This window comes from Triturus cristatus, chromosome 8 (genome assembly GCF_964204655.1).
Source record: "Triturus cristatus chromosome 8, aTriCri1.1, whole genome shotgun sequence".
NCBI lineage: Eukaryota > Metazoa > Chordata > Amphibia > Caudata > Salamandridae > Triturus > Triturus cristatus.
Window position 1 is genome coordinate 1,452,938,602 of NC_140591.1, and position 20,651 is coordinate 1,452,959,252.

The 20,651-nt window shown below is 48.9% G+C and overlaps 1 protein-coding gene across 4 annotated transcripts in view; it reads right to left on the bottom strand.

The window, feature by feature from the left end:
* The window catches only part of AAMDC (adipogenesis associated Mth938 domain containing), a 176,696-nt gene that overhangs the window by 82,557 nt on the left and 73,488 nt on the right, over positions 1–20,651 (bottom strand). For all 4 annotated transcript variants that reach the window (XM_085623250.1, XM_085623253.1, XM_085623251.1 and 1 more), the window contains exon 3: positions 12,051–12,146. In XM_085623250.1, coding sequence (XP_085479376.1) covers positions 12,051–12,146 — 96 coding nt within the window. The remainder of the gene's footprint in view (positions 1–12,050; positions 12,147–20,651) is intronic.

The window sequence follows — 20,651 nt, forward strand, 5'->3', positions numbered from 1 at the left end:
GAAAGCTGTCTTTTTGTTCTTGATGTGTTTTTTGTAAGTCCTGCGGTCTGCTTGGAGCTGAGCTTGATGGAGGGCGGGGGGATTGTTCCTCCAGATTCTTTCTGCAGCTCTTAGTTGTCTTCTTTCTTCATTGATGTCAGTGGTGAACCATGATCTGGAGGGAATGTTCCTGGATTTTTTTTAGTTTCAGGGGGGCAAGGGGGGCAAGGTGATCCAGGGTGAGCGTCAAATTGGAGTTGTAGAGAGAGGAGTTCGGTAGTTGAGAGGTGATCAATGGTATTGGGGAGGAGCGAGCTGATTTTTTCTTCTAGGTCAGATCGAGGGATCTGAGCTGTGTTCCTGACCCATTTGGGGGGGTTCTGCTTGGGGTGTCGAGTTAGGACCGCTTGGTTGATGTGGAAAAGTACTATGTGGTGGTCGGACCAGTCTACAGGTAGGATGTGGTCGATGGAGATTGCGTTGCTGTCTGCAATAATTGCGTCGAGAATTGCTCCTCTATGGTGAGTTTCTTCTGAGCAATGTTAGGTCAGATTGTTTTCTAGTAGTAGGTTGTTTAGGGTTTGGATGAGAGGGTTTTTTGTTTCGTTCCATCTTAGATTGAGGTCGCCCAGAATTATGTTGCTGGCGTTGCCTAGTGCGCAGTGGGCAATCAAGTCGGAAAGGTGTTCCCCAAATTTGGAGGAGTTGCCTGGAGGGTGGTACAGAAGATGACAAAGTGAAGGCCTGTTATCGCGAATTTTAATGTTGACTGAGAGACACTCAAAGGAGCTGTACAGGCAGGAGGAAATTTCCGTGATGGAGATGTTGTTCTTGTAGATGATTGCTATACCCCCTTCCCCCCTTTGCACTTGCCTGTCTTTGTTGATCATTGTGAAACAGGGAGGCACCAGCATGTCCATGCTGGGGTAGGAGAGATTGTTGAGCCAGGCCTCCGTGATGAATTCTATGTCTGTATCATGGGAGAGGATGGCTTCTACTAGTTCGATTGCATGTTTAGAGGCAGATCTGCAATTTAGGAGCATGCAATTGATGGGGGGACCATTATTTGCTCCTGTTCTCAATGGATTGGGCTCTAGGTAAGGAGGCTAGGTGGGCAGGGGGTCTAGGGACTCTCGGAGAGGGGTGTTCTCTTCTAACTCCCGTAATTACTTGGATCGTGGATTTGGGGGAGGGATTCGAAGGGGGGTCATATGATGAGGCTAGATGCGCCGCTTCCTAAGAGGAAAGTGTGGTTTTTGCTCTTCTGGGTCTTTCGGAGCGCTTCTCATTCCCCATTCTGTAGGACCAGGGTCGGGATCGGGGGGGGGGGGGGGGTGGTTGGAGGGAACATGAGGTCTGCTGGAGGGCGGTACCTTGTCAAGCCTGGGTTGGGTGAGAATTGGCGGCGCGGTGGGGGGCTGAGTGGGCTTTCGTATCGTGGCCAGGTTGCATAGAGTTTCGTTCATGCCACGTATCAGGATTTCAAGCTGAGATTCTAGGAGGTTGAGGCGTTGGGTTGTCCAAGGAGGGAGGGAGGGTGTCTGGGGCAGCAATGACCGCGGGGAAGGGGGGTGGGTCCCAGTCATGATGGTTGTTAAAGGAGGGGGGGGGGGGTGTATTCCATTACTGGTGGTTATTGGGGGAGGAGCTGCCTGGCTTGATTTTGGGAGGGCTCATGGGCAGGAGGAGTAATGGCTCAGGCCGAGAGTCAGCTCTCGTGTGGCGTGAGGACGGGGAGGGTCTGTACGGAGGCTGAGATTGAGGGTGATGCTCGATCCTGGATGGCAGGGAGGGAAGGTAGGGGGAGGGTGGGCTGGTTGGCTGCCAGAGGGAGTGGTGACGTTATTCGAAAGTGCAGAATTGCAGTAGGTGCCTTGGGGTGGCGGGGAGAGGGATCTCGTAGAGAACGCGAGAGGGGTCCGGTGGCTACCCTGTCTAGGAAGGCTCAATGGGGGGAGGGATGAGGTCGGTTCGTGCGGTGTGCAGGGGAGCCTTTTTTAGTGACAGGAAGAGGGAGTCGAAGACCTCAAGTTTGTCGCTCTTAGCCTGTATCAAGACTGTACCATTCGCGTAGATGGTTATGGAGATATTGCCGTTCAATGTCAGGTGGTTCGGGAGAGAGGTCGTCAATTTGCGGCTGTTGGATGTAATGGTGGTTTTGGAGATAGGGAGATGTGTGTTAAGGATGGTGGACCAGTTGTCGGGCCTTTCGGTGTGGAATATGAAATCCATTTTTAATTGTCCTCTAGAAGAGCAGTGGTAGGTGTCTACGAATAATGTTTCGGGGTGTTGTCTGATCAGTCTATGTTTGAAGTGGTTCTTCGCTTTACTAGAGAGGTTGGGGGGAAAGTGATTGTGAATGAGTTCAGTCCATGAGGTATCAGGTAGTTTGGTGTTCGAGGGGTGGCAGCCATTTGCGTGGCTGGTGGCATTTTGTCTGGGTTGGGAGGGAGGCGGATTCCCTCCAGTGAGTAATAGGATGGATTGTTGTGCGGAGGGGAGAGTGCTGTCAGGTCAGGTGGGTGGGTAGGGGAGTATGAGGTGTTGCCTCTCGGGAGGGAGGGAGCAGTGGGGAGGGGGAGTTAGTGTTGGCCTGTCTTAGTAGGGGGCCTATATCGTGAGAGGCATTCTCTGTTTTAGGCAGGGACACCTCTGTCTCGGTGTGGTGGTGTATCAGAGAATTGAGTCCCGGGTAGGCATTTTGGTGGGCGCGTGTCAGGAGGAGTAAGCCATTAGGGGCCGGGCGCCTAGGGGCTGCCTACACTGACCTTTGAGTCCTTGTAGCAGATGTCCGAAATATCAAGGCTGTAGGGGTCTTTTTATAGCCTTATCGCTGGTCACTCTCTGTGTTGGATCTGGTATTGGCGGCCATTCCTAGGACAGGCATCTGGGGCTCCTGACGCGCTGTAACACGGGGCTCCGTTCTCATTTTGGGACCGCCCATCTCCTTCAAGGTCTCCAGTGACTCGCTTCACTTTGTATGGGAGACTCCCAGTGCCCAGGGTCTTCGTGTGACCCTATTTGTGGCTGGTTCCCTCTGTGATTCTGAGAGTGGCAGCCATTGCCCAGTCAGGCATCAGGGGCTGCTCGAGTGTTGTGTCCTGGGGCTCCGCTCCCACCTCGGACAGCTTGCGTCGCGGGTCTCAAATGACCTGCCTTGTATTTTTCATAAAGATCACTGAAGTTCGAGGTCTTCTTAAGGCCTTGTAGCAGGCCACTTTCGGACTTGATTATGGTGGCCATTGCTAGGTCAGGCATCACTGGCTCCTTGAGTGTTGTGTCCTGGGGCTCCGCTCCTGCCTCAGGACAGCTTGTATAGCGTCGCGGATCTCAGATGACCCTTCTTGACCTTTTCATAAACAATCACGGCAGTCCGCGGTCTTTTTACGGCCTTAAAATAGGCCGCTTTCATAAGAGCTTGGCGGCCATTTCCCAGTCCGGCAACCGGGGCTACTCGATTATTGGGTCCTGGGGCTTTGCTGCCGCCTCAGGACAGCTTGTGTCGCGTCGCGGGTCTTACACAATCCGCATTGTACTTTACTAACCAGACGCGGCAGTCTGAGGTCTTCTTGAGGCCTTATAACAGGCCGCTTTTAGACATGATTCTGGTGGCCATTTATGGGTCAGGCATCTGACCCATAAATGGCTCCTGCCGCGATGTGTCCCGGGGCTCCGCTCCAGTCACGGGACGTCTCAGTTTTTCTCAAGGGTCGTAACTGACCCACTTCACCTCGTTCGGAGGGGTCCAGGTTCCCAAGGTCCTCCCGAGGTCTTAAAGCTGGCTGGATCCTTCTATCGCTCCATGACTGGCAGCCATTATCCAGTCAGGCATCGCAGCTAAGGATGTGCGACTCGGTGCCTCGACTCGGGAGTCCTAACCTTCTGGATTTGCCAAGCTGCTCCGGTCAGAGCGGAGATCTCCCTCGTTCGTCTCGTTTACGGTGGGGCCGGGGACCTCCAGGGATGGCCTCCTCAGGGTGCATTGACCACAATGCAGCCAGGGTCCCTCTCGCCACTGGATCTGTGTCTTAGATCTGCATTTCTTCAGAGGTCAGCCCGGTTAGTAAGTCAGGCGCACCTCTCGTCAGGGTGGGGCTAGCGGGGGTCAATCCGGTCGGGATTTACACTATAGTGATCCCGGACCTGGAGCTCAACCCTGCTGCTCCTTCCCTGCGGCAATCTTGTCCATTTGCGGGCTAACACCTGTACGGAGTGTGTACGCGTAGGCTTGGTACCTGGCATCAGCAGTCTCCGGATGGCCGGGAGAGGTATCCGACCGTCATTGGTGAGTGTCTCTTCTATGTGGCGTTCTGATGTCCAATGGGACAGTCACTGAAGCTGTGCTGCCAGGAAATAAGCTTCAAAGGAGGGGGCCCCCAGGCTTCCTTGTGTGGTAGGTAAGTAGAGGGCTTGCAAGGCTACCCTGTGTCTACCACCAGCCCAGATCAGTGTCGTGAGCAGTGTGTCTAGTTCTCGAAAAAAGGAGCGAGGCGGTTTCACCGGGAGATTGGCAAAGGAGTAGAGTAGTCTGAGCACCATAATCATCTTTGCTAGGGCTACTCGCCCTATGGGAGCCAAGGGCAGGGTCTTCCAGAAGGTAACTGCCGCTCGTAGCCCTGCTAATGTTTTGCGGTGGTTCCCCTCATAAAGGTCTTCGGGTGTGTGGTACAACCTCACTCCCAGGTATCGGGGTGCCGTAGCACTCCAACCAAGTGTCTGGGGCCCTATCATTATCTCCGAGTGAGCTAGGTGAGGGCTGAGAGGAAAGATAGTTGATTTTTCCCAATTGACTTGAAGTCCAGAGACCTCTGCGAAGTTCTGCAATATTGTCCATATCGGCGCAAGATCGCTTGTGACATCTCGCACATAGATCAGGAGGTCTTCGGCATTTAACGATACACAATGTACGGTGTCTGCGATTGGAATACCCCAGCCCTCACCCTCCTGTCACAAACGAATGGCCAGAGGTTCCACTGCCAAGGCGAAAAGGAGGGGGGGACAAGGGGCACCCCTGCCTCGTCCCACACTCCACCCGGAGTGGAGTTGAAATGTATTTTCCCACTCTCACCCTAGTAGTGAGGCGCTTTTAGAGGAGTTGTGTGTATACCAATAAGGTTGGGCCGACACGTACTTTACGGAGAACTGCGACTAGATATGGCCACAGGAGTTTATTGAAGGCCTTTTCAAGGTCTAAAATTAGGCATGCAGCCTGTGGGGAGTGGTCCCTTGCTCTATCTTGTATATGGAACAGTCTGCGTATATTCTGTGACACGTTGCGCCTGGGGAGAAAACCATTTTGGTTTGGGTGGATCAATTGTGGGAGAACCTGGATGTATCGATCTGCCAGTATTTTCCCTACAATTTTGCAGTCCACATTGAGTAACGTTATAGGCCTGTAAGAGGACGGGAGAGTGGGATCTTTGTTTGGTTTAAGGAAGGTTACCAGGATAGATTCCCTAAGTGAACTGGGAAGTTCGCCTCTTTGTAATGCGTCGTCGTATATGGTCACGAGACGCGGGGATAGTTGCCTCAAAAAGATGGTGTAGTATTCGAGGGAAAAGCCGCCCATTCCCGGCGCCTTATGTCGCGCCAGTGCCCTAATCGCGTGGGTGACGTCCGGGGATTTTATCTTTGTGTCTAACACCTTTCCATCCGCCAGTGGAATGTCGGGTAGAGGCACGGAGTGGATGAATTGGTATAATGCTAGGTGTGATACCTGTGGCGGGGCTCGATAGATTCCCGTGTAATAGTCGTGAAAGATGCATAGGATGTCTACTTGTGACTGTTTAAGGGCACCAGACGCATCTTACAATACTGTGATGGGTTGCCTGTCCGTGTCCTGTTTCGCGAGCCAGGTTAGTAGTGTACCCGCCCTGTTTCCCTCTCGATGTACTCAGGCAGCATATGCTCTAAAATTATATTTGCGAAGGTCACTCATGGTTTCCGCATATGTTGTTTTTGCTGTCGCCACCTGTTCGGGGGAAGCTTCCCCTTTATCCATTTTTTTCGTTAGGTCCATCAGTCGCGTTTCCGCAGTTTGTAGTGACTGCTCTAATACTTGCCGCACACCTACTATGTGTTAAATTCAGTGCCCCATTGTCTCGACCTTAAACGCATCCCATTCTACTGATCTAGATGATGATGCTGTGCCAGTGTTTAGTGAAACATATTCCTGGATATGTTCACCGTGTGGATGACAAAATGCCTGGTCAGTGAGGCATTCCCGGGGCAATTTCCACGTGGGTACTGGGGGATGAGGTGGTCTCCATCTAAGGGTCACGGTGTGTGCTTCATGGTCTGACAATACTCTGCCTAGGTAGTCAGTGTGTTGTATTTGGGGGAGCAATAGTGCTGAGCAGAGGAATCTATCGAGTCTCACTCTGAGATTGTGTGGGGCGGAGCAAAAGGAGTATACCTTAGTGTTCGGGTTCTTTTCTCGCCAGGCATCTACGAGAGTCCAATGGGTAACCCAGTTTTTGAACAGCGCCATCTGTTTCAGGGCTGGTGAATGCGCCGGTGGGGGATGAGATCTGTCCAAACTGATGTCTAGGGTGCAATAGTATCCCCCCCCAGCACCCATGGCATTGGCGTGTATTGTGCTAACACTCCAGTGTGGCGGGTCCAATACTGCTATTGCTCCACATTAGGAGCGTAAATGCTGCCAATCAGTATTTCCCCGCCCTCGAGGTGACCCGTTAATAGAGAGTATCGGCCTTCCTTATCCACTACCCTGGACTGTTCTCTGAAGGGGATCCCCGGCCTAATCCAAATTAAGGCTCCCCTGGAAAATGCAGAGTATGTTGTGGCACAGATAATACCTCACCATTTTTTGCGCAGGCGATCCACCTCTGTCACCGTAAGGTGCGTCTCCTGGAGGAGAGCTATCTGTGCTTGCTGTCTTTTCACATAGGCATAAATCGCATACCGTTTGCTTGCTGTATGCATGCCCCTGACATTTAATGTGACAACTTTCAGGTCTGTTAGGGATCCTAGCCGCCATGGTTCCTGATGCCTGGGTGGTGGTGCTCGTGATGTACTGCCCCCTGCAACTCGTGTCCCCCCCCTCATCAGATTGCCTGCCTCTGTTAACCGAACCACCAGTCTGCATGTCGTGTGTTCGTTCCCCTGAGAATGTTGAAGGGATATGAAACAGGGGGGGGGGGGGGGGGTGGGGGAAGTATAGTGAATCAACAGGAAACAATCCTAACTAATAGAACCTATCACTCGGGGCGATACGTCCAAACTGCACAACATGTGCTAACTCTTGTTCGTTACGTGGGGGAAGTGGTCGTCGGCCTCTGTCAGCCGCAGTCGCTGCAGCTGCCCGCTCGTTGACTGCGTTGTGCTGGTGCCCAACTGTGTCCATGGTAACCGTCACCATCCGTTATAGGATTGGTCGCCGGGACACCTCTTCCGTGTTGAGCAACATCCCCTAGAGTGGGAGGTCTGTAGGACCCAAAGGTCACCTCTCTCAAAGGTATGGCATGCCAAATTGGGAGCGTCAGATCAAAGGGTCTGCCGTTGGGGGGGGTCACTATTGGTGGTGTCATTGAACCATCTCCGGGAGTGTTTACGTCGCTGCCTTCCTCTTATGAAGTGAATAAATGCGGGCCTCTCTCGCCATCGGAGCTGTCCCCCAGGAGCCCCACCTCTGCAGCTGCTTGAAGTGCTTTTCGGCGTTCTGCAATAATTTGTGTAAGATCCGGAGAGTTCTTACTAGAGGAATCCAAACGTGAGTTTAGCTGGGTGAGTGTGACTTTTTTCTGTTGCCGCCGTAGGCGGCCGGATGGTCGATTTGTCTGCGTCTTTCTGGGAGTGTTCAAGTTTGCCAGGTGTTGTTCAACCCAGTCGCTGGGTTCCGTGGGGTCAGAGAAAAAGTGCGTGTTTCCACGGTGAATGATCTTGAGACGAACTGGGAACAGAAGTGCATATTGGACATTCTTCTGGCGCAGGATGCGTTTGACCGCTAAAAAAGTGGACCTTTGTTGTTGAACTGCCCGCGAGTAGTCCGGGAATAGCATAACCGGTTTGTCCTCCACTCGGATTACACCCGGTCGTCTCGTGGCTTGAAAGATGGTGTCTCTGTCCTGGTAATGGAGCAGTTTTAGAAGAAATGGTCGGGGTGGCGACCCCGATAGTGGTCTGCGGGCCGGTACCCGGTGCGCCCTTTCTATGGAGAAGAATGGGGTCAGTTCTCTCGCTGGTGTGAAAGTTGCGATCCATGTTGCGATATAGCTAAGAGGGTTGGTCCTCGCCACTCCTTCCGGGAGATTGATAATGCGAATGTTACTTCTCCGGGACCGACCTTCTAAATCATCTATTCTGCTCTCCAGGATCTTCACCCGCGACAGCAGGTCTTTCAGGGTGTCTTGTTGTTGCACGTGCGGTTCCAGAGTTTGAAGCTTTTTTTCTTCTTGCTTTACCTTGTCTGCCAACTTCCTGTGGTCATCCTGGAGTAAATTAAGGTCCGTGGCCAGCTCTCCGAACTTGTGCTCCATGGTCACTCTCGAGTGGTCAATTGTCACTAAGACTTTCTCCAATTTGTTCGACATGGAGTCTGAGCTTGCGGGTTCCTCTCCCAGTTGTGTGGTGTTGGGCGTCAGGGACGTTGCTCTTGGAGGTCCCGGGTCTGTGCAGTGCCCATTGCACGTTGGCGCCCCATGGTGATCGCGTCTTCCGCCGACAGTTTTCGGTGGTCACCTGCGGCACTCTCCCCACGTGGGGGCCTCGTTGCTTGCGGTCAGGTGTGGCATCTATGATACCCTGAGGTCTCTCCCGCTCTTGTTTCAATTGCGGCTCCCAGCAGTCACCCGGATTCTCACCAGCGCCATCCTCGAGTTTCCCGGAGTGCGTCCTGTTTGGATCGGTGGGGGATACCACCCCAATAGGTGAGCGTGCAAGGCGTCTGGCCGCTCCTCCAGTTCAGTGTCTGTTGTGGTCAGTGGGAGCCCGCGGGTGGACAGGGCATACGGGAACGTTTCCCGCGTCTTTGGGTTCCCCGGTCGTGGGCCCAACTGTTGCTGGCGGGGGACTGGAACTCCCAGAACATGGGGTTTGCTGTGGTCTATGCAGGCTCCGCCAAGTGTGAGGGCTAGATGTCCGGTTCGAGGCTACTCAAAGTCCCATATGTAGTGGTGGTCCACCTCGCACTCCCACCATCTTCCAGACCACACCCACGTCCCACCTGGCCTTGGAGGGGTCACGGGCGATCATCAGGGGAGCAGTTTGTCTGTGGCCTTGGTTCTGCACCGGTCCGGGGCGGCTTCAATGTCCCGTTTCGGGGGGGCCCCTGCTCAGACCGCCGATTTATGTACGAGTGTCTTCCCGTCCCATAGGCCACAGGCCTGGTTCCCGCAGAGTTGGGAGGCCACTGCGGCAGGGCGTTATTGCCGATGACTAAGGGAACCTCATCCAGCCATCCTGTGCGGTCCCATCCAGCAGGCCCACACTCCGACCCGGTCTCTCCTCGCGCTCCTCGAGGCCTGGCGCTGTGGCGGGGGAGGGTGTCTCTGCAGGGGGGAGAATGTCTCTGCGTAGGCCCCGTCGGCCCCGCGGGCCCGTCAGGCACCCCCCCCCAGCGTCATCTGCACAATGGCCCCCGTAGCACATTGCAATAGGTTATGTGGGCGCTTTGGCATACCCTGGCGTCGGCGCGCTGTCCCCTTCAGTGAGGATCCTCTCTTGTGTGGGAGTCCTGGTGACTCGGGGGGCCCGCGAGCGGCCGCAGCCACGCTCTCACCTGCCCTCCTCTGTCCTTTTCCACCGCCTGGGTGGTCGCCGGATCCCTCGTAGGGAATGCTGTCGGGTCTAGGGGTCAGCGCTCGATAGATCTCGTCATCGGTCCCGTCTCGGACGCGGGAGCGCCCGGGCCTCACAGGGTGCCGCCATTTTGTAATTACAGCCGCGACCGCATCGGAGCCCCTGGCGTCTTCACCAGCACCTCCTCGGTCGTTCTTCCGGGCCTGTCAGGTGCCCCACACGGGTGTCATGGCTGTATTGGCTCTTACATCATGTTGCAGTGGCTTTAGGGCATATTATGTTCTGACATTGCGGGCTGCCGTGCGGAGCGCTAAGGAAGTGCTGCCGCCATCTTGGCCTGCTTGGCCACGCCCTTTCTAGGGGCAACACTTAATGAGCTTCCCTTGTAAAATGTCTGTTCAAGCTTCCCTAACCCTGCCCAATAGTTTCATCACGTATGTGACATGCTTTGAGGGTGTCAGTATATTATTGTGTAGATTTATAGCTGTGTGTGAGGTCTTTGAGTGAGTACAAGATTCCATTGGACTATACATACGTGTGGCATTCAAGAAGGTCACTGGCTTGTGCAATAGCTTCCCAGGACTATGTGGGCTTTGAGAGCCTGCATGTTTTGCATTCTGCTTCATTCTGTCCTAAAGATTGCAATTCTTGCAGGTTCAGAGGTAGCCATGGTAGTGCACCAAGTAGTCGCTGTGCCTCTGCCAGAGCACTATTGGCACCTTCCACTGATCATCTTATGATCTTCGTCCCTAAGGATTACCGTCCGCTATCTTCAGCCAATAAACATTAGTCCTGGAGCAGCTCAACCTGGCCCAGGATGGAGGAATGTGGCATGAACCTTGCATGAACTGATCATGCAGTGCCTATGCCTTTTTCAGGATTGGAACTAACCTTAAAAGATGCAGACACATTGACATTACCTGTTACTAATGGTCAAGCCTGACCTGTCAATCTCGATTAGTACTGGGTTCCATGATCTCTCAATATCCCATATCAGTAACAGGTAATGGCTGTCCCGATTAGTACTGGGTTCCATGATCTCCCAATATCCCATATCAGAGGTGCACACCAGTGTAGCTGAAAAGGAACGTGTTCCAGGGATAGAGAAATGCTCTCTGCTACTTCAATTTCTAGAAAGAGATAGTTTGGGCCAAGATCCTGATTGATGTGCTTCTGAGAAAGACCTTTTCTCACACTGACCTGGAGATTGGGAGAGGCAACTACAGGAGTTTGCCCTGTGTTCGTATCAGATGACTGCATATTCCTACAACAAGCAGTTCCTGAGGATTTCACATTTAAATCCCTAAAGCATTACCTGAATGTTGTGACCATGACCTGTGGATCACAAGCCACAAGTCCCTGAAAATAAATGTCATAAATGCATCGGCACTTTACCATGTACTGACAACAGAACCAGCTGTTGCCGCAAATGGATTAGCACGCAGCTGGTTGGACTCCAAAGGACGGTGCCCATAGCCGGGGCAACGGATGTTGCCCCCTGCACCCTTGAATAGATTGCTTTGCTGGTCAGGCTTGAGCAGGCACTTTGTTGCTTTGGGGGAGGGTCCGCAGGTAGTTCTTTGGGCCCACAATTTTGCTGGAAGAGCATTGAAACACACCGTCATTCCAGCATCAGCACATGAAACCAAAATACAGCAGGTTAAGTAGAGACACGTTTCCCAGACCTGCCGCTGTGAAGCATCTTTTATGAGAATTAGATTTAAGATACTACTGCTGTGGTTACACAATCCTTGGAGAAGGATCAATGCTGACTGCTGAGTTCCAAAGTCATAAATTCAGACCCACTGAAAAACAAATGGTTGTGAGCCCCATGTAAAACACAAACTGACGCGATTAACGCGTAGATACTATAATACCCCTTGGTCATATCTTTGGCTAGGGGGTAGCTAGTAGGTTGTGGATTTTCTCTACTAAACATTGTTTAATGTTTACTATCATTTGCTGATGTATTGAAGCACTTTTTAAAAATAAAGCATTGACTGGATAATCGGTTATTAAAGATAATTAATATGTCATACTGAGTCTTGAATGTCTAAACTTACACCACCTCTTTCAGAAAGTTTTGTACTGCTTTGCGCTTCTACCCCTACAGAGTCAAGTTCAATTGTTACAACCGTAACCCAGCAATGTGTGGCTCTCCTGGGAATCAGATTCTCATATTGATGTTTCATAAACAGGAAGAAACGGTACACTTAAATGCCACTGTGATCTCAAATCAGATACCAATATTGAGGAAAATAAAGTAATGTTCAGTTTTCTTCCACTGGTGATATTATAGTTTAGGAACCTACCTGCAGGGCCTCGCTCATCCCACGCCCAATTACTAGTGTCTGTACACCTTTTTTGACAACTTCTTCCAGGTCAGCTGGCTGGACCCCAGGGTGGTGCTGAAATAAAAAAAAATAACTATTTATTGTAATATTAAACATGAACCTGGAACAGATTAACTCAACTGCTCAATGCCATAGACCATTTGCTTGTGACGGCCATAAATGAAATGCGGCTGGTGCACTAGAGGGCCTCATCTTTAGAGAATACCTATTTGGCTGAGTTTTATTGTCATAGGAATTCTTTTTAAGAATCTAATTTACAAAAAGTCTCAGATTTTTCATTAATCCTCATAGTATTCAGATTTGATTTGTAATTAAAAGAACACAAAAGAGAACATTAACATATTTACAATACAAGACCCTCCCGGTATGGATTCCTGGGGCGGTCTTTCGGCAATTGAAAGCGCTGGCGGGCGGCTTTATATGGGGGAACAGTAGGAGATGGGTTGCCATGGATATTATGATGCGCCCCAGAGCGGCAGGGGGATGGGCAGTACCTGATTTCGAGCGTTATTATCTGGCGGCCCAACTACAGTGGCTTACGCAGGCGGTGGCAGAGACGTTTCGGGGACCCCACCCAGGCACTGACTGCTGGATACCGCGACATGTGATATCTTATATCCTGCTGGGGCAGAAACTGCGTAAAGACACTATTACTAGCAAGGAGAGAACATTACAGCGATGCTGGCTCAGGTGTCATAAAAAGCATGGAGTGGCGAGCCCTTATGCACCGGAGCTCCCGCTCGGAGCGTGCACGGCATTGCCCCACGGAGGCGATTGGTCGGCTCTGGGGGAGTGGGAAGAGAGGGGAGTGTTTATGGTGGGCGACCTCTTTGAGGACGGTGCGCTACTGCCATTCTCCAACCTACAAGATAGATATGACTTGACGCGGGGGCACTACTTATTGCACGCAGCGCTGGTAGCGGGGATACAACGCAGGTGGAAGATGGGGTTGACGGAACCGGCAACGTCGTTGGTGTGTCAGTATGTGGCCATGGCTGAGGGCACAATCAAGGCCGTCACGTGCCTTAACAAGAGGATGGAGCAGGAAGGGAGGCAACCGCTGGACCGACTTAAGGGGAAGTGGGAGAGGGACCTAGAGAGGGACATCCCGGAAGCTACCTGGCCCAAATTAGTGGAGAGGGCGTGGAAGGTTACAAGGAATGCTAGGTTTCAGCTCATACAATTCTATGTGCTCCACAGGGCATATATGACCCCGACGCACATCCAGCGGATTTTCAAGGTGGATAATGCTAGCTGCCCTAGGTGTGGGATTGCGGAGGTGGATTTTCGGCATATGTTCTGGTCCTGCCCGCATCTGATTGGATATTGGAGAGAAGTATTCACAGAGTAGGAGGTGGTTACAGAGCGAACACTTAACAAGGATATGGGGGGTGAGCTTGCTACATTGGTACCCGCACACAAAACATAACAAGGTGACCAGCAGATTTATTGATCTGGGTCTGCTAATAGCTAAACGGGAAATAACCAGCCATTGGAAACACAGTCAGGGACCTAGAGTCCAGAGATGGAAACACGAATTTCTTAAGTGGGCGGTGAGCGAAAGTGAAACTAAACTGAGGCTGGCGCATAGGTCGCAGAATGAGGTAATGCTGGAAGGAGCAAGGGCCTGGGAGGCGTTGGTAGAGGCGCTGCGGAGGCCTGCCAGAGACTTGCAGGATGACCCAGCTCTTTTGGATGGCGGATCACAGGGAGCAGTGGGGGGAGCGCGAGACCAGGAAGAGCACTAGACAGGGAAGCGTCAGGCAAATTGGGGAGGGAGGCCGTACGATAGAGAAGGCACCTTTCTGCTACCCATAAGAATTGGGCGGACTGCAACATAGTATACGGAGCGGAGCACACTGGAAGGGGAGGGGGGGAGCAGGGGTGGGAAGGCACCACTAGCTAGGCTGTTGGGGAGCTTTACGGATTTGGGAATTATTCGTGAATTGATATATGGATGTCAAGATGTTATTTGTTAACTAAAACAATAAAAACAAATTAAAAAAAAAAACATATTTACAATACAACATAATGCACACATCACAGCATGGTTAGCTTTTAATACATGAGTGGGTTTAATATTTTGCCATTACTGATAACCTTTACAGTCCAGAGTCAGAGTGACAACCGTTTGCCCATTCTGCAGAACTCTGTACACCAACCTAACAGTAGCAGTCCTATGTAAAATCAATCTAAAATAAATCCAGATTCATAGCAGAAGCCCCCACAAAGATGCCTTTAAAGATATTACTATTTTCGGCATCAAGCTTCCTAATCATAGGGTGGGTTATTTATTTAGGTGTTTAACATCAGCGAGGCTCTGTCTCAGTTTATTTTTCACCCAGTGTGATGTCCATTTGCCATGGTTCTGGGATAAGCGTTTTGGCAAACAACGGCAGAAATTGTTTATTCATTGTATGGCCCATATCTGCCCTATGATACTAGCGTTTCTCCGGTTGTCATGGCTAAGGATACGAGGGAGAGTGTTACATTCTGGCAGACACACTATGTGTGCTCCCTGGCTACTGGTCTAGTGGGACCACTTTGTTTTTAGTTTCATTTTTTTTCAGTTAAGCACTGGGGCTCTGTTGTGGGCCTCCATAGAGCAATTTTCCTGGTAGGAGCATGATGCAGCCGGACTAGGAGAGTTGCTGGTAGCTGTAAAAACTGATTTTCGAGGTGTGCATCCTGGTGGGCTGAAGCAGGAGAACCATGAATGTGATGGCTTGATGTCACTGATAACAAGGTGTAGAGGTGAGCATTTTAGGAGCACGCTAGCCAACTTGCAACAAAGGAGCATCCAAGGAAAAGGCATCAGTGCCCATCTAGTAGCACATATACATCTGAAATAAAGTGAACGAACCCACTGAAGAAAGAATTACGACTCACTTATCGTGAACAGTGCCAGGGAACCATTAGGTTTTGTTGAAAGACCCCCTAACACACCAACCTGGTTGGTCTCACGCTTCATCTTTGGGGTCCCAACCAGGTGGCCGAACGCCCCCCGGTTGTGCTACGACACCTGATTACAGCGGAGCTGGTGTGGTGAATTAGTGTGAAGTGGTGTAGTGAAAATTTAAAAGTATCTCTGGGAATCCTTGCCTTATGCGTTTTTATGATGGCGGAACAGCTTAAAACAGATAGCGCAACTACTGGAGTGTAATTGCACTCTTAGTTGTCTATGTTGTGGTCTACATGTTTCAGCCCTAGAATAAAAATGTGAGGGCTTTCGTCAGGATCGGGCGAAAAGTGTGTGAGTGGCAAAAATCGTGCCACTTGACAAGAGATTCTTCAACACACGCTCTAAGGTGTGTTGTGGTGACAGTGGTGTCAGTATACTTACGGACCCACTGTGATAACCTGTGGGGAATAAAAAGACAAGACACGTAAAGAGCAGAGACAATGCAACATAAAATGCAATCTTTAGCGTGTATCTTAGTGCCTAGTACTGATCTCAAGTGAGTAGGCACAAACAGTGAGTCTATCTGTGGTCTCAGCCAGGAAGGAAAAGTGTGCTACTGGTGCACAAATATCTCTCAGTAAATATGCAGCTGTGACCCTACCACAGCATGCTAGTATTCATGCATGGTGTGTCTATAGCGCCTTTACAAAATAGACTGTCATGTGGCATGCTGGTTAAAATTATCCCTAGGTGATATGGACCGGGATGTATTGGGGTGCCAGAGGATCGGCACGTGCGTGGTCGTATGTGTCGGCGGTTTGCTGGGGCACGCATGGCCACTAGATCATGTGCTTAAAAAGATGATTGCAAACAGCAGTGGTTGTAGAAAGAGGGAAATAGTTTCACTCTATTTAAGTGTTCGGCAGAAATTCTGGGATCCGGGAGGGGTACTGTCTAATGTCACTCTCTAAAGGGGAAGAAAAGAGTGGAAAGACGCCATTAGCAATAATAATAAGTCAGCACATCGCAGAGTCGAAGTGCCGGTATTGTAAAGGGGTGGATAGCCTTATTTCATCAAGACGTGTAGCCCGCTAAGAACCTGCTCTGGTCTCCCGTGATCCTGGCGTGTCCCTGCCAGCAATCGGTAAAAAAAGGAAACAGGAAGTGTCTTGGGATGGTGGGTGTGTGCGTTTGCGTGGAGCCTGCGGGAGGAAAACTAGACCCCGGGCTTGGGGTGTTTCTTCGCATGCGCGGTGGCCACGTTGGGTATGAAAGCGTCTCACCTGCAGCAGAGCCTGGCCACCTATCATGTCAAGGCGTTTGCCCAAGCGTGGGCGCCATATTGGAGTGGATGGTAATTCGCAAACGGGAAATAATGCTTTAAATGGTGATAAGGGAGCAGAAACTACTGAAGTGGGCAGCATGTATTATATTCCATGCACAGTATGGTATATTGTGAAAAAGGCATAAGGGCATTGTGAGATGGGCAAGAAAAGTTCAATGAAATATGTTAGCCAGTGTGTACTACTAATTCATATGTGCCAATGGGCTCCTACATGTGTACAGAGCGGGGCACATTAGCCTGGCACGGCAGGGTCAGGGGCACCAAAAAGCAAGGTCGCAATTGGAGAAATCAAGATTGCCAGATGTGGCAGAGGGTTTAGGGTTTAGTAGCACATATACCCATGAAACCATGAAAGCAATGATTAGGTATTCCTAAAGTAAATGGGTGAAAGTGAGAACACTTTTACAGTGCTCTTTACACCATTGCTAGGTACTGTTCTCCGTACAGTTCTGCCAATTGCCTACAAATGAACTAGAAAAGCTAGGCAAACAAATATACTAAGTCAGACTACACTGTACCAGAGAAGTGATGTAACGTCGGTGATAAAATTAGTCAGAGATAGTCTGTTGTGCCAGAGTTAGACCAACAACTGACATCCATTTAAGTTATCTTGAATAAACCTGGGGACAGAAATATTGGTCAAGGTAGGAACAGTTCTAGCCTGTGAAGTATGTACTGCAGCTTTAATCTCTTTTACATTTACATGTGAAGTGTTAGCCTGCAATAGAGAGCTTGGGCTTATAGTAGCATCCTGGTTACTAACAAAAACAAAAATCAGAACATTTAGGATATCACCCTAGGAGTGTTTAGAGCCACACAATTATGGAGGCCTGAAAGCTACAATGCTGCACCCTTTAGATGTTGTCTTCAAATAATTTCTTTGCTGATATTGTGCAGCAACTGAGGTAATAAGCATTATGTAAGAAAACAGAGAAGGTACTTCAGATTTAACATACTACCCCTCCTCTCTTTTGGATAAATGAGGGCATCATCTATGAATAGGGAAAAGCTTGAAGGTGAAAAACTATTGCTACGGGCAAGTAACCTGTTTCAGAATAAATGTCTTCTAGAATCAGGTGCTCTGCATGGATTGTGAAGCCGATATCGCCCTCAACGCAAGAATGGGTGAAAAGCAAGTAGTACTAGACGGGAAATGGAAATGAACCGACTGACACGTCAGATAGCAATAACGATATGTAGTGTAAAAGTATTATTATGTGGTCATGTGAGATGTTGCTGGGGGAATCTACATTTGTTATGAAGATATGAACCTCAATGTGTATTTTGAGTTATAACTGATGTGTTTTACCGATGTGTCTCTGGAGATTTGCACCTTCTAAGAAATGTTTTGATGTTGACCGCTAAGAAGAGCTGTGTACAACCGCCCTGTTGGGGTTTAAAAACTCAATAAATAAAGTTGTTTAAAAAAAAAAAAGCAAGTAGTAGAAAACAGAATGAAAGTATGGATTGAGGTTTATTTGGTCACCCTGTATATATGTCCACTGACGAAAAACTTCCACTGAAATCCAAGATTTCTGCCTTCTTATAGGTAGACTCTACTTGTAATCTGTGGTGTAATGTCTTGCAAGTTAGCGAACAACACAAATTGTATACAATGTACAATCTAGAGATCAATATGTACCATGCCTATAGAACTGCTGGAAGAGAAAATTACTTGGTGGCCAATACTTTCAAAATAACCTATGTGTAATCTACAGAATGAAAAAAAGTATACCCAAAGAATCAATCTGATTGACTGGGTTGCACATCTTAAACTACTAGAGACAAATATGACTTCTGCTGGACAAAACAAGTACCATATGTAAAGTTGATAGGAACATACTCCATTTTTGTGTCTGGATTCAAAGAAAAAGTATATGTTTGCAAAAGGTTTCATGGAACTAACCAGTTTCACAATTGTAATTCAGAAACTTTACTTGTTATTGTGGGGATTAACAAATCGGCCAACCCTTTGTCCAGGATGTCTGCAATGAAAGATAAGTGCTGTCTCTTGAGATATTGCTCTGGCTTTGTGTTCTTTGGCTCATTCCACTTGTACTCTTGTGGAAAATGGAATGCTGAGACCTAGGTTTATGTCTCGAGCTGTGGGCCAGACATTTTATTCTGGCACCATCAAGGTTGTCTAGAAATTGTTCTCAGACCAGGTCACATGCCAAATGTTAACTGATGCTAAATCGCAAACTGATGGAAGACTGGGTGACTTGCAATCTATATTGACAAGACATGATAATTTCTTTAGTGAAGAGTTGGGGAAGTTAAAGGCTTTTGAACAAGTCATTAAGTTAAAGGAGGGACACATTCTTGTAAAATATAAATGGTGAGGTGTGCCATTGAGTGTGAGGCAAGGAATACATAAATTATGCAATCAAATGTGTAAGGAGGGTATGATTGAGCATGTGAAATCGTCTCTGTGGTTGTTGCCCATAGTTGTGGCTTGCAAAAAATACAATGCATTAAGAATGTGCATTAACTCTAGGAGTTTAATTCAAGCCATTTGGGTGGGTGGACATCAGTTTCCCAAGATTGAAAATATGTTGTGCCCTTTAGCAGGTGCATGTTGGGTGAAAAAAGACCTCTTTGTACAAATAGCATGAATCATGCGTTATTCAAACATATGCAATTTAGTCATAGGCAACACACAAAACAAATTATGGGGTAGTCTTAGTTTTTTATATAAATTGCATCATTCATATATATACCCAAAAACATTTGAAAAGGCCGTCAAGGTACAAAGTGATAACAATTAGTGACAAGGTGACAAGTGGTGCTTAGTGATAAGGTGCGTGATATGTACAGGGTGGTTTAAAAGGTTGAAAATTTAGTGGTGGCCAGAAAGCAGGTATTTATAGTAGATCTGCGAACTAAATCAATTTGTTTAACGCAGACTCTAGTTGCTGGTCCAGGGGATAGTGTCGACGTTTCAACCCAGGTACTGCACTACTGTGAGGTCAGTGTGGGTCTTCATCAGGACATGGACAGGGGGTGACGGTCTAAATGTGGTACAAGGTCAATCCTTTCAGACGAGCCAGGACGTTTGCCTGCCGCCCGTAATCCCTCAACTTCTGATTAAGACAGATTACGCGAAGCGCCCGAAATAGTGACGGATAGCCGCTTCAATATTTACATTGAATTAAGACATAACTAGAATGCCTCCACCCTCAAATCGGATGTCCTGATTTCACCATGATTAGAAGGGTTTAGGTGCGAGCCAGCCGCCTAAATATTTAAATCCAACAAAGACGTATTACCAGAAGCGATTAATAACTGGAATGCCTCCATTTTGAGATCCACATCGGATGTCCAGATTTCACTGTTATTCGTTGGGTTTAGGTGTGAGTCTACCACACTAAACCTTGTACCACATTTAGGCCGTCACCCCCTGTCCATGTCTACTACTATAAATACCTGCTTTCTGGCCACCACTACATTTTCAACCTTTTAAACCACCCTGTACATATCACGCACCTTATCACTGAGCACCACTTGTCACTAATTGTTATCACTTTGTACCTTGACGGCCTTTTCGAATGTTTTTGGGTATATATATATGAATGATGCAATTTATATAAAAAACTCAGACTACCCCATAATTTGTTTTGTGTGTTGCCTATGACTAAATTGCATATGTTTGAATAACGCATGATTCGTGCTATTTGTACAAAGAGGTCTTTTTTCACCCAACAGAACCACTGTTTCTTTGACATAATATTGCCCAGGTTCTGAGGGATACTGGGTTACCCCATTGTTTGTCAAGCTTTAGCAGGTGCAAGCATATTTTCTAAACTTGATTTGTGGTCTGCGTATCATCAGATGGTGTAAACGGAAAAATCTAGACATCTTACAGCTTTTGTTACAACTAGTGGCGTTTTTCAATTCTGTAGAATGCCTTTTGGACTTGCTTCTGCTGTATTCCACAGGGTAATGGGGGAAGTTTTGAAAGGGCTCATGGGTGTGCTTGTTTTTCAGGATGACATCTTGGTTGATGGTAAAGATGATGAAGAGCATTTGGTAAGGTCGAGTGATGTTTTAGCAGCTTTGAATGAGAAAGGATTAAAACTCAGGAAAGATCAGTGTGAATTTGAGGTGCATGAGGTGTAGTACTTTGCCATGTAATTGCCCGTAAAGGCATTGGTCCATGTTGGGGGTTACTGAAAGCAATTGAGGCGGTGCCGGTCCCAACAGACAGATAGCAGCTCAAGGCTTTTTCAGGGATGTGCAAAATGTATGCTACATTTGTTTAAAATGTTACCACAAAAGCTGAGCTCCTCCTTTGTTGAAGAAGAACGTCAAG